At 37.1% G+C, this 15,077-nt stretch overlaps 1 protein-coding gene across 2 annotated transcripts in view; it reads right to left on the bottom strand.

The window, feature by feature from the left end:
* The window catches only part of LOC117181654 (adenosine receptor A2b-like), a 191,702-nt gene that overhangs the window by 104,904 nt on the left and 71,721 nt on the right, over positions 1 to 15,077 (bottom strand). For both annotated transcript variants that reach the window (XM_033374550.1, XM_033374553.1), the window contains exons 2-3: positions 11,952 to 12,163; positions 5,572 to 5,894 (exon numbers count right to left, since the gene is read on the bottom strand). In XM_033374550.1, coding sequence (XP_033230441.1) covers positions 5,572 to 5,894; positions 11,952 to 12,163 — 535 coding nt within the window. The remainder of the gene's footprint in view (positions 1 to 5,571; positions 5,895 to 11,951; positions 12,164 to 15,077) is intronic.

The following is a 15,077-nucleotide window of genomic DNA, read 5'->3' on the forward strand; positions in this document are numbered from 1 at the left end:
TAAAAATGCAATGCTGGATTACAAGTTGCTGCTGAAAGAATTTTTTTGTTGACATTATGTCATATTAAGTCATATGTCACTGTCATACGTGAGTAATTTAACTAAGCTGGCTCCATTTTTAGAATCAGCAGTTTGAATCCCGTGAAAAAACATGTTTTTCCATCATATACTCCAAAATACAGTTTTTTGAGATATGTCGAAAACCAATCGTGAAAAAAAAATATTTTTGGCCACAGATTCAGATTCAGCGGATTTAAAATACATAGAAATACATGTGTCTCGTTAAAAGTACCAACTCTTTCTTTTTGTGTTGCTGTGTATTCGTCAGGAACTGTACACAATCCATTAATATGCCCCCAAATTAACTGAGCAAGTTTGTTTCGAAAAATTTAGCGATTTTGCAAAGTTTGTCTTAATTAAATTAACTGTACTACATGAATCTGAGAGTGCCTTTGCGATGAAGCAATTCTCTTTATCATTTTGAATTTTCACAACAGCAGTAGTCATTAATTGTGAAACTGATGGAAACGTTACGGAGGCGTGCGATTGACGATATAGTCTCGCTGCAGGAGTCTGAGAATTTGAAAATTTCGAATCTTCCCTCTTTTGGAATGGAATTGAAGCTTCTAATGTGTCACCTAAGGGTTTACATTTTTCTTGCACCTTCTTTTCTATTCCTTTAAACACCCCCCACACACTTACTTGGAGGTGGAAGGGGTACCCACCGTTTAAAGTGGGTTCCGAACCACCAAGAGCAACAGCTTTAAGTACTTAGAGAAAAACTTTTTCTCTAGAAGTACTGGTGCCATACCTCTCCGGAGATGAACAACTCCCTTGCTAGGCTAGTGTTCACCGCATGGGCTGCCTAGACACTTCCAAAATGCAAGGCGGGAATCGAACCCGCAAGCCGAAGTAGTGGGTCTAAAGCCTACGCTTTAGCCCCTACGAACATCGCCCCACTTTTTCCCCCTTTTGATTAAATTGTAATTTAACTGATTTGGCTATCTTGTCCGGGTACCCGGAAAATTCTGATTTAATTGGCTTTATTCTTTTGTGACGTGCAATAAAGTATGATGGTTTTTGTCAAACTTCTTGCAGCGATTCCGACTATTAAATGGCCACGGATGCGCGCATAGACTGTTTCTACGCAATTTTTGGATTTTCGCGATTTTCCAGCGTTTTTGAATACGAAGTTAATTAAAAATGGAATATTTTTAAGCTGATGCTCTTCGTTGCATTTAACGAATACCGAATTCGAGCAATTAGAAGAAACAGTTACGAGCGATCGTGCTTCCACCTTTCTAACCCTTGTAAAATGCTAGTTGTTTTTATCAGCCCCCCCCCCTTTCCGCGCAATATGGCGGTCGCTCAAGGCAACTCACGGTGGCCAACACCGCTCCAGTATTCTAATTATGGCGTGCTCGCCAAATTAAACATGCACTTCGTTCAAGATACTTAGATGTTGACACGAGTGAAGAATGTTCGTAAGGCTCTGCCTTTGAATGTACCGTTAAATCTAAAAGAGCTTCAAAGAGTTCGACTAGAATCATACGTTTTTGGTCTTATGGCTCGTACAGCGATTGCCACGCTTTTTTTGTAATTTCTTTTACTTGGCGAAAAAGCACTAACTTTATTCCAAGCGGCTCCGGTAAGCGCATTTGCTAATTGAGCATGTTTCACACAGTCACTAAAATCTGTATGCGAATACACTAATGCAAAAAGCTATGCTTCCACGAACCCAATTTATCATGGTCCCCGTTAAATGTAGCCATTTTAATTTCCGGCAATCTCGGTCTATCTTGTCTTTCCGAAATTGTAATATTGCTAGTATTCAAAGTCAAGCCAGTAATTGAGGTCAAGGTCTGTGATTTTGTAACCGTGGTCGTGACTTCCTAATCTTCTGATTCGATTTCGAAAAATGTTGCGATACGAGAATTTTCCGGATTCAAACAAATTCATAAAGCTACGACAGTACAATAATGAGTGTTCCCCCATTTTTCACTATTCAATTTTCAGCTGTTCTTCAACATTAAAAAAGTACCATTACAAATCGCAGAAATTGTAATATTTACTATTGAGATGAACTGTGTTAATTAAGTAATTGTAATCTAATTAAACCATTTTAATTTTTTTAATTTCGATTTAATTTCCCACGTGGAAGAGTACTAACTTCCAGTCACGCTATTTGGAAGTTTTCGCGGCACATTATTACTTCATGTAATTCCGAAAATTCAAGCAAAGAAAGAAGCACTTATCTTAATTAGATCTTCCCTGCTTTCTGGCCACTCGATTCTGAGGGATCCTGGTGTGGAAGCGACGGCGTCTCGTTGAAGGTGAAGTGGCTTGAGATGTCCGATTTCTCCTAAAGAGCCCACGAGGCACAGTTTTGTCGGCCACTTCCGCCCATCGGTGAAGTCAAGATGCGCGCGCAATTGACGCGCCGGAATGCCAAGCCTTAGGTGGTTCGATGACTTGTTTAACGTGTTTTAGATATTATTCACCTTCCACTTCTAAACAGAGAATCCCTGTTAATTATTTATGAAGCACCCCCACACACTGTACCGGTTAAGGGAGGAAGTGCGAAATGATACATCGATTTTTGGGGAAAAGTCAGTAACCCCTCTTTTCCCTTCTACCTTCTGGCAGACAGAGCTACACTTCATCGTTCGAAACGAACATGAAAACTTAAATTCTAAATTGTGTTGCGATGCAACACCGAAGACTACGTGGAACTAATTGAATGGGAGAAACTACGTCGTGACAAAACCTCCCTTGATCAAATCGACGATCAAAAAAGATTTAAGATATTTCCAAGAGATGTATTTTTTACTACCTATCCAGATAAGAAATTACAATTTTTGAGCTTGTAATATTTAATAATATCTTACATTTCGTAAATATTACGATTATTTGTCACTTTATATAAAATGTGCAAAAACAGAACATTTTCCCATTGGGTTTATACTAAAAAGGTATACATATATGTGAATACAATATGCATTTTTTATGGCTTATCCGGATCAGGAATAACTGTTGTAGAAATTTTAGCTACAAGAAATTTTGAATTATTCCCTATTTAGACATATACTGACCTTACGCGAACTGAAGATATTTTTTTTCGAACTCTTCTTTTTCGACACTTATTGTAACACGTTTGGTCTCCCCTTTTCGTTCCAGTGACACTACACGTGACCTAGTACCAATAACACCTTTGGTGCCCAAAAGTCGTGTACAGCTAACAAATCATTCGCTTCTACTAGGAGAACATACTGACAAGTCCCTTCATGGCAAATTTCTGCGGCATTATACATAAACAAGAACTATCAATGTGCCTGGCCAACATCTATTTGAAGTCTGTTGAATTGAGATCAAAGACTAAGGGATTTCTTTTTGCCCGTCAAGACGGCGTTAAAGGCGCCTTAGTATACCGAAAACGCATAATTTAAATCCACTGGAATTTTTCATTCTCTATTTCTTATCGTACAAGTTATATAAAGACTGAAATTGTCCTTTGAGATCTGAAAACGAAGAACACTTACGTGATCAAATTCTCGGCATCAGCTAATGGCAATATCGCGGCAAAGGAGTAAGAGCAACTGGCTAAATATCAAGATCTTCTTTTCGAGGTAAACAGTATGTACCAAGGCAACTTAATAAGATTCCGACTTGCCAGCGTTAGATTCAATTCCATTTCAAATCGGATTCAAAAGGCTGTTCTTCTAATATTACTTCGTCTGGTCCATCAACACTGTTCTTTATAACATTTTACAATTGATTAGAAGCGAAAACAAAGGTATCCAGTTGTAAAAGTTTTTCCGCCAACAATACCGTCTGTTGCATAAGGTCATCCGCGGCTAAAGACTGGTCTCTACCTCTATTATTGATAATGATAAGGTTTTGTATGTCAGACAGACGGGACGGTATTCGGGATGGTATTGATGCTGGGCTTCAAGGTGTTAAGACAGAACTCACTAATCAAGCATCTGGCCAGCGAGAATATCTGTGATAAATGGTAAACAGTGGAGCATCAACTGTGCCTGCTGAGGATGCTTTGGCTAGCGTTAGTAATTTGTAGCTAACTAACTAAATAGAAATACCGTGGGAGAACATCCAGTGGGTTACCACAATGAAAGAGAAATTAGTTCGTCTGTATTATGAAAGTGCGAAACATGAAAACTTATCATTAAGGCGGAAGACATAATGGGTAATCTTCTTGTTTTAGGAAAGTAAAGAATGAAAATTCAACGGCAAGTCAATATGACATACAAAAACCTCCATGATGAACATGAGTGTGAAGAAACTGTATCACGCCATACAGCAGCTGCAATTGATAGTTGTGAAATTATGTAAGTCAAAAGTTATACAGTTGCTAGACTATTTTAACAGCAAGGAAAATATTGCGCTTTCTAACATCATTTACATAGCGTATCTTGACTTTACGCTCTTAAATTTGCTCGTAGAGGAGTAAGGCAGCCAATATTTAAGTGCAAAAGGACGGCCTCTATCCAGAAACGGAAGGATTCGTTATTGCGATTCAGGACAGTGTTGTCAGCACCAAAAGATCACGTAAAAACGTGTTAGATTAAGACATATTTGACCGGTGCGGATTATGTAGAGATACAAAGTAATCCATCCAGCACATTATTTGTTGTTACGTACTGTCTCAGAGAGAATATACGCACAAACATAATAACCTTCGGGCATTATAGACGAATCATTACATCCAAGTCAATCGATCTGACATCGTGATGCGAAACAAGTGGAAAGGTCTACATCATCGATTTTGCCTGTTTACTTAACCGATATTTTCAGGCAACTAATGCAACCAAGATCTAGAACTAAAGCGAGCTCAGGCATGAAGTAAAGACAATATGGAGGAATATGAAACATGCATCTCTTCATCCTATTATGATTTCGGCTAAAGCAACGTGCACGCAAGATGCACTGAACACCTTTAACCCTTAGAAGTCAGTAGGGTACTGGCAGCAGCTCAGAAGGCATTTTTTGCAAGCACCTATCGCTCGCGACCGTTGTGTTAGGTCAACAGCGGTAAAAGGCAAACTCGAAACTACACTATGCACCTTATTTTGTACCTGTTAAAACATCATTGGAAAAAATTGCAAACATCATATTAAATTAACTTATGATACCTTTATCTCATACGGCATTTGACATTTCGTGGGTGATTATGTAAAAACAAGTTCACGCGAGCACAAGTTAAAAAAAACGATAAAAATCCAATAAATAAAAAAGAAAATAAACATAGTAATAATGCATCGGCGACTCAGGCGGCCAGGCGTTCGGACTTCATGCTACAAGTCCGCAGTGGATCTTTATTGTGGTAGAAAACAAGCTTTTCCCAATATGTTCAGTTAGGCACACTGCTCTTATCAGATCACTTGATCGCATTCTGAAAAATCGTCCATGTTTGATAGCATATACCAGGACAGCCCTGTGCAGACTATTAAAAAATTCGCCTCTTCAAAAATTAAACTGTTTTAAGCCTGAGATAAAAATGAGCTTCCTTATTTTATATAATAATAATGTTCTCTCAAACGCATTTATAAATACCTGTATAGGAAGTTCTTGAGGGCCGCCCTAAAGTCTTTTAGATGGTATGCGTAGAGCAGCGGATTACCCACTGAATTTAAATGAGATAAGATTATACAAAAGTTGACAAAGATGTCGTTCACCCTGCATTGAGGGCAAAATGCCATTACACAATTAATTGTGTAAAGTGGAAACCAACAAATAATGAAGAAAATAACTATTCTTGACAAATTTTGAGTTGCTTTAACTTCTCGTTTTTGGGCAGCTCCTAAAAGCCGTAGCATAGTCCCAGTTGATTGTCCCTGTCTGTATCCAGTAGGATTCATCGTGACGATTTGCTGCAACTAAATCGTCAAATGAGCATTTTAATTAAAATTTCAATAACCTAGGTGAAAATAAACGACTGGCCCCGTACTGGCTTGGAATGATACATCGTACTGGCATTTGATACTGACACGGTACTGCACACCACCGGTTCTGTACTGGCAAACTGCTGACGAACGCAAATGCCAGAGTTAATTCAAAAAATGATTTAAAAAATCACAGAATTGTTTTTAAGACGCATTCCAGCCTTCTGGTCAATTTTAAGAACCACTATTGCTACACCCTATCTATATGAAACGGGGTATTTAAAAAATCAATATTAATGCTTGTGAGTATATTGATCGGTTCTACGAAGATTAGGTTATCTTTCCGTTCCCCTTAAGAATTAGGTTTACCTCATTCAGGTAAGTCTTCAGGAAGAATAAATAACCTATTATTTTTCGAAATATTTCCAACGGTTTCAAAACGCCAGTATCCTGTATAATAGTTTGAAATGTAATTTTTTTATTTCTTTTAACGCCTCTAAGTGTTTACTAAATAAACAGTGAAACCCTTTAATAGCCCTCCCTTCTATAGCCCTTCCGAGAATCGACGCCGCGCCGCAGTTAGATAAAACAGGAGCTTCGCGGGGTGCACGGGGCCTGCGGTTGTCACTCAGTCAATAAAAAACTTCCCTCAATTTAAGGGAAATACGAGTAACATAATTCTTAAATAAATAATTTGAATCGATCACAACTTTTTTCGTGTAATATTTCGGTTTTTCGCGTTTTCGCTCATTTTAGGACTTTCAATAATGATATGAGTAGCTAAGAAATGAGAGTTCTAGGGAAAACCGCGTGGTAAAACAGCTACAGATTTTTTACCGACAGTCAGTAACTGCACTGTCGGTAGTTAGGGCCCTGGTATGCAATATCGACTAGGACGACAAGATGGATCACTGTTTAATCGACCGAATCGGCTACAAGCTTTTTGTTTAGATGGCATTTGTGGGATCGGGGAAGACCCCTGAGTTCTCGAAACTTCTGGAAACATGGTTGGCCTATGTAAGCTAGGAGGATTCTCGAAGTTTCTGGAAACTTCGACCTAATATTACCCGTAGGTTAAATGCTTATTTATCTATTGTTAATGGAAATAAGAAGTATGTGAGGCCTTGTAATACCGACCGTATATTCAACCTTAACAACCACTGACTGATATTGCACGCAGGGCTCTTGCTTGCATAAAATGTCTAAAAATGTTGATATTTGATTTCTCACTAAATTCTAGAAAGATCGATTTATTAAAGTTTGTGTAAGCATACATCTTACATGCATATAGGCAGTGATGTTATCTTGAACATACAGCTGCGCAGCATACTACTACGACATCTAGGGCTGCGCAGTGGACTTGTAAATGTTGAATAGACATAAATGACTTATATGGATTTGCAGTCTAGGTTGATGGTGCACAAGGCTGCGCAGTGGTATTTTACTATACACATAGTTGTGCAGTAGACTTGTAATTGTTCAGTAGGTTTCTGTAGGTGGCGATTGTGGTTCGTGTAATGCTGGTGGTGGTGTTGGTGATGGTGGTTCATCATACAGATTAAACATAGTTAAACCAAAAATCACAGTGGTCATGCTGGCTAAAATATCATGTTTCTTTGACGTGATATGTGGACAATTGCTTGACACTCTGGACTTTGTAGCAAATGGTAAGAGTCAATGTGAAATTATTTTTAGTCGTTTTTTGATATTCTGAGAACTTGAGAGGATTAAATTCATGGTAATTACTATCGTCATACCCAGCGACGTTGAGATGAAGACTGTTTGCTTTCTTGCATGAGTATATCTGATGCCGCTTCGGGGCGTCGACACGGAAACAGACTTTTAGACAATCTTGAAAAGTAGAAGTCATCCTGATTCCGTATAGCGTATGAAATACATTAAATCAATGACGGAATAGTTTATATAGAAGCGTTTTTGGTAGAAGTGGCTATGCTGGCCGTGGTGATGGCGGTAGTGGTTGTGGCGGTTCAATGTAGAAGCAAATTCGATTAAACGTTGAAGCAATGTTCAATCAACGTTGCAACAACGTTAAAGTAAAGTTAAATCCACGTTGCACAGAGTGGGCACAGGTGCTGGTGGTGCTAGTGGGTTACTTAATGTACTTAAGTTACTTCATGTATGTATATAAAACCTACTTTACGTAATTCCTTAACAATAAAGAGGACTTTATTAGGTTAATTCTCCTTTCCTGCAGCCTGCAAAATCATAGACAAAAGAAGACGATCAACGAGTACGATAGGATCATCATAGGAGGGATTGGTTGTTGCTGGGCTTTTTCTCAATAGCTCACATTGGGTTAGAGAACCACCACCCTTAGAGTATAGTTTGCGCGGACACAATTTCGCAATCATTTTTTATGTTTGGTATTATTGCTAATACGAATAGGTTCAAAGGGACTGTAATGCTCTTTGTGAGCGTTTATGTTGATGCGGATTTCTGTATAGTTATTTAGGTCGCTCGAGCTTTTGTGAGACTCCTTAGCTGTCCGTCGAAATTATAATTTGAGAAGGCCATTATTTTTCAAATACTATTTATCGCCAAGTAGATAAATTAATCCTCGAACTGGACAGGTGTATCCTCAATCGTAATAGCATTACCTGGTCTACGTACAGCGTACACCACATCCAAATATTTTTTTCGATTTTGACTAAGCATCCTGAAGAGCTTGTTGGTGAGCCACTGTTAATTATCAATAGGACTTCATCGTTTATTTTAGGCGGTGTTTTTTCAATTTTGGATTTTGATTCAGGCAACATTTGGATTTCGCGATGATCACACATACGTGAACAACCAAACGCGTTTTCATCCGAAGCGGCACTCTATCTAGTTTCTTCCCTATCTCGTTTAGCCTCAAAACCGGTGTTATTTCCAAGTGTGACTGTCGTATCGCATTACTGGTTTTAACAATTTGACGCAAAGCATCCAACCGCTTTCTGAAATCCATTTTGATGTGATTCCAGCTCAAGCAATATTGATGAACTGTTTTTGCTATGTTTCTATTCATAACAATGAGACAGTTTAATGTTTATCACAATAACTATAGTTACCACACCTGAGGGTGTTTTGGGTTTCATGTCGTGTATAAAGGAAGACGGAGAGGATGCACTGCTACCGCTGCCTCAGTTTCGGTCACATGGCAGCCAGTTGCGTGGGCCCTGACCGTACGAGGGCTTGTAGGCGATATGAAACGATGGGCCATAAGGTTGCTGCGTGCGAAGGTACGCCGCAGTACTACCTCTGCGCCGCAAAAGAGGAGAAATCTCGGACAGACTACATATAGGGGACGATGAAGTGCTTAGCCTTCAGAAAGGCAACCTGGCTGAAGAAAACCTCAGGGACGCCCAAGTTAATAAAGAAAATTTAACCAGGATGCCGAAAACAGACGAGCCCGTTGTGCGGTACCACCGCACTGCTGAGGACGATGCGAGCATTTTGATTGTGCTAAACGAAGATTAGGTGAACACCAAGCAGACGACATTTGTTGGAAGCCGAAGCAGGACATGGCTTGGTAGAAGAGGGGGGGGGGGATTTGGTTAGTAAGAACCTGACATTGCCCATCCTAGGAATCGCCTGCTTAGGTAGACGATTCCTAGGATGGGCGTTTTATGTAAGATATCCCCTCCTACTACAAGAAAAACCACCCCGAACAACCGTGTGAAACAAATGATCTACTGTAAAATACTACTACACATCTGTATAGTTCTAGAATCTAGGAAGAGATCACAGATTCAATTACAACGGTACGAGAAATTGAATGCAAAGGAGAGCCCAACGTGCACCGAACCTCAGAGAAACTTCAATCATTCTTTCTAGAAAATGAGTAGAGTAGGGGTGATGTAGTATAAAAAATGCATCAGATTTCAGTGTCTTCAGCCTATCGTCGAACACTGTGCAAATTTAGCCATCTGTTAAAAGTTTTGATGAAAATGAAAAGAAATGTCTTTGGAGAAGATAGATCTCAAAATTATCAATTTGGTTGGCCGTATATATGGGTCATATCTAGGAAACCACTATCTGAATTGACCATGAAAAAGAAGTACCCCGTTTCCAAGTATGGTAAAGTCCAAACCAAGTATGGAACCTGGATTCTGGTTCAGTTGGAAAACCGTTTTGCAATATTACTACCTAGCAGGAATAAAAAAACTCTATTTTTGCTACTTCGGAAGGCCTTATATTCTTTTCGAATTTAATTATGACCACTGATTGTCTTCTTTGGTAAGTTTTGTGTGCTTCAAGTTTTTGATTAATAAAAATAAAAATTCAAACGGAAAAATTGTTTACTTTATTTTATTACATGAGCATCAATATACCTTAAGCACTTTAAGATTACTTAGTTTTAATTTACGGTAGCATGAATTCATATTAGGCGCGCTTTCCGCATTGCTCAGAATGTATGTCAGACGAAATTTAACTTTCTTCTGCAAAATAATTTTGTACCTTTCATTTGATAGAAGCTACCTCTGTTACCGATAACCACTTATCGTCTAATGGTATATTAGCACGGATACGAATCATTGTTGTCTTTTCAACATTTGCACGTCTACTGCGCATCCATAGGTATCATAGAAGTCCACTGCGCAGTCTTGCGCATCGTGTTACTATAATGTGCATCCATATGAGTCATAGAAACATACTGAACAATTACAATTCTACTGCGCGGTCCTAGATGTTGTAGTAGCGTACTGCGTATCTGCACGTGCAACAGAACTTTACGGCGCAGTTTTTTTCCGACAAACAGTCCGGCGCATTCATACAATTCATATAGGCCGACTGCACGACCCTAAATGTTGTGCAAATCAACTCCACATTCTTATATACTGTAAAGCCCTGTTGGATGCAATCTTTACCGATATATGAAAGAAAGAAGAATTAAATTTTCTATAAGGGGCTATTGCTTTCAAGATTACCTGGATCGAAATATCTACAACCTTTCATTATTCTTTCTCGAATTTAGGTGAAGGTTACATCGAATACTAATCCTTCCAGAAAGTTTGATTAAGAGAAACTGTATGTTTATACAAACTTGAGTCAACTGATCTTTCTAGAACTTAGTTAGAAATCAAATATCAACGGTTCTAAAAATTTCATGCAAAAGAGCCCTACGTGTATCGAATTTTACAAGCTTTTCGATCGGAATCTTACAGAACTTTCGATCAATCTTACTAGAGTGTAAGGAGATTAGGGCAATAACAGTGAGCGGATGTAATGGTCAAATGCATGGGATTCTCTAGAACTAGAAAAAGTTAGAGGTGACACGACAGACTTTCTTGAACTTTCGAACGATAGGGAAGCATTCGAGAGTACATTACATTTTGAACAATTTTTTATTATTTTCCAAAAAATTAGGGGAATCCAATCTAAATAAAAGTTCGGTATTATGGTAGGTATTACTAGGTTTCACCTACTTCTTATTTCGATTAATAATAGGTAAATAAGCATTTTACTGATGGGTAATATTAGGTCGAAGTTTCCGAAAGCTTCGAGAATCCTCCCTATTCACATAGGCATAACATGTCCTGTCGATTGTCCCAAGAAGTTCATTGTTTAACTACTGACATGAAACCTGATTTTTCTTGAGCATTTAAATTGTATAGCGACAAGATTTAGAAATTGGATCGTGAACTGCGATCATTTTTTATATGAAATTTTTTTTTAACTTTCGTGTATCGTTTTGTTTTTCGGTGTTTCAAACCATTTTACAACGTTAAAGAATGGCATAAAATGTTAATTTTCTAAACATTTTGAATTTCTTATGAAGACGAAATAAAACAATTGTTTTCGCGATAGTTGTATCTATAGCTTTTCGGCATTTTAGAAACATGAACTATAGTTTTAAACATGTTTTTTATTTTTAAATATCTATACTGTCGGCATAATACTGCTCTGATTCTAGAGATATTCATTAGCTAGTACGGTGGAATTGCCAATTAACTGTACTGGTGCGCAGTACTGAGGACCAGTCCAAGGAAGAAAATCAAAATTTTTGTACTGACAAAATTGCACAGTTCTTATGTATTATTGCATGCTTACCTGTTTCAGAACTACTCGATAAATATGAGCATAAAAGGCAGCAATAAGTAACGCCGGAAATATGATTGTAGAAAAGTACAGAAACACTAAATAATCATAATTCATAACTTTCGTAAAGATGCACATATCTTCATCTTTCTTTCCTGCATTCCATCCAAAAAGTGGTAAGAAACCAACCATACTCCCAGCTACCCAGCAAATACATATTATACCTGAAAAAAGTAAAAAATATAAATAATTTTATTTATATAGTCTTTGAATCGAAAAACATAAGATAAACAGTAGTATTTTTAAGCTGGAACAATCACGCTTATGCCATACTATAGGTCAAATTGCATTTTTCTAGTTTAAAATCTAATATAACGAGAAAGAATTCTCAATTCTAGTGACTCAATTCTTTTAAAATAAATTCCATGTTACGTGGATTAAAAGAGAATATGTAAGAATGATTATATTGCTTATTGTAGTGGCTGAAGTAAGGGGTGAAGTTAAGCATATTTAAAAAATCGATGCCCTTTTCTTTTTCTTTTTGCTGAATCTCAAAGATGAAGGAAAAAATTATTAGGATACCATCAACCCCTAAATTAGGGGTTGAAATAAGGGGTAAGTGGATACAAATAAGAAAATTCGCTGAAAAAAATTATAAAGGGTTTTCGTTTGTGGTAAAGACGATTCTAGTAACCATTTCTTCAAAATCCTCAAATGAGTAAATGGTTCTTCGTTACCCCACTGCAGGGTACATTCGAAGAAGGCGTTATGAAGACCTTATATAAATTCAAATTTTTGTTCATTTTCGACAAACATAAAACGATTTTCAATTAACATTTCTCTAGTGGTCTCCAAATTCACACCTTTTGCAAAGCATTTACAACGTTATTACAACGTTGTTAAATTGTTAAAACAACTTTTATTTCCAAAGTTAAAATTTTTGTACTGAATATATGTTTTAATTTAATGCAATTTTGAGAGAGAGCCAATTATAATATTATTTTTATAAATTATTATTAAGAAAATATTGGTACGATATTGCAATAATAATTTATTTAAATAATATATTATATATTATATCTATATTTTTTGCATGCAAAATAAGTAAGAAAACATAGCTTATTGTTACAGCATATTTCTTAAAAATATTGAAGTCATACTTACTGGAGAATTATAAATAATCTGCTTGATTTAAACTTAATTCACACACAATCTAAATTACACTAAAAAATAAATTATACTCGCTTTAAGAAACGTATTCTCTCAGAAAAAGAAGTGATGTACGCTTTCTAGTTTAACGGTAAACAATTAACAATTTAATTTGTAAATATATTTAACTGTTAAGGTCAAGCCACGAAAAAATATAAAGTCTCCAGAATGCCTTCTTCGCATATTCCCTAGAGTGGTGGGGAGGGGGGGGCGAGGAACCATCACATAATAGAGAATAATGGAGAAATGGTTGTCGAAATCATATTAACACCCACGAAAACCATTCGCAATTCTATTATGCGATATTTCGCGTTTTCAGATTCTCGCTGTCCATTTCCATCCCTATATAGGAGAATGATAGCAAAAAACCATCCATACTTGAAGGTTTTGAAAAAATGGTTATTAGAATCGTTTTTACCACCCACGAAAATCCTGTGCGATGTTTTTCAGCGAATTTTCTGATTTTTAGCCACTTGCATCTTATTTCAACCCGTAATTGAGGAGTTAATGGTATCCTAATAATTTATGTCCTTAATCTGAATTACATTTACTACAATTTGAAAAAAATTTGTGTCTATATCATGATTTCGCCTTGAGATTTAGCAAAAAGAAAAGCGAAAGGTCATCGATTTTTTAAACATGCTTCACTTTGATTGATTTGAGGTAATGTTTGGCAACTCCAATCGGCTTGGAAAGGGATTGAAATCTTATCATTTTCGTCGACTAATGATGATCAGAAAACGAAGGACAGAAAAGGAATTCCTACGGATTTAGAATTTGCAATACCTTTTGATGCAAGCTTTTTTACCGTACGGTCTCTCAATAAGAAAAAGGGGAGGAAGCATTTCCGCGAATTTAAGTACCCCCTTTACTTCCCCGCCAATAGTAATGAAGCACAATACGTTGTCGGATTACACTACTCAGCAAGCATAAGGCATCCATAAGGATGCATTTTCTGTCCTTCGTTTTTTAATCCTCATTAGTCGACGAAAGTAATAAGATTCCAATACCTTCTGAAGTCGATCAGAGTTTTCAAACGTAACCTTAAATAAATTTTTAAAGAATTTCCGTTTAAAGAATTAGAACACGATCCAAAAGCATAAAATTCGCAACATCTAGTAAGATTGTACACCAGAATTCATCTCTTTAACGTAAAATATTTGCTTTGTTCAAATATTATAAATTACAAAAATATAAAATCACGATAAAAAATTCAAAAAATCTCTGAACTATCAGAGTGCGATGAGAAATTTCCATTTAAGCACAAGAAGGCTCTAGGTAGAAAAACGTGAAACTTTCAAAAACTGATGTTTTATCGAACCCGATTTAAGAGTTGGCCTTTTACATGTCTGTAGAGAAAGCGGAATGTGACCGATTTCAAACTCAGATCGCTGATGACAACGCAAGCGCATTTTGCAAGCGGGTTGCAATAATAAATTATGTATATAGGAATGAAATAGTATGTTACATTCCTAGTAATGCATATTATTTTTCATAGCAAATCTATTGCAAATTCGAGTTAAGGTACCTGTAGACCCTACCTGCCTACACGTACCGAAACTCGAAGACAACATGTTTCAACCCTAGGGATGCAAACATCGAACCCGCTCTACAGGTATCGAAAATCAAAATTTCAATATATGCGCTATGAAACGTTAAACTTCAAACAAGCGTGAAGTTTGATGCACAAGGCCACCGAGATGACGCCATGCCGCAATCCTTGCGATCAGGAATTAGTATACTACTTCGTGACTGCGACCAAGTGCAGCCAAACCATACAATTTTTCATTTCTGCGTTTCACCCCGTGGCACATATACTATTTTTCTTGATGATACTGGAAAAATGGTGGCTTGAGTAACGAGTAACGACAAAAACCCTACTGGACCCGAAAAAACAAAAATAAACACGTTACCTGTTATTATTATTAT

This window comes from Belonocnema kinseyi, chromosome 10, assembly GCF_010883055.1.
Source record: "Belonocnema kinseyi isolate 2016_QV_RU_SX_M_011 chromosome 10, B_treatae_v1, whole genome shotgun sequence".
Lineage (NCBI taxonomy): Eukaryota > Metazoa > Arthropoda > Insecta > Hymenoptera > Cynipidae > Belonocnema > Belonocnema kinseyi.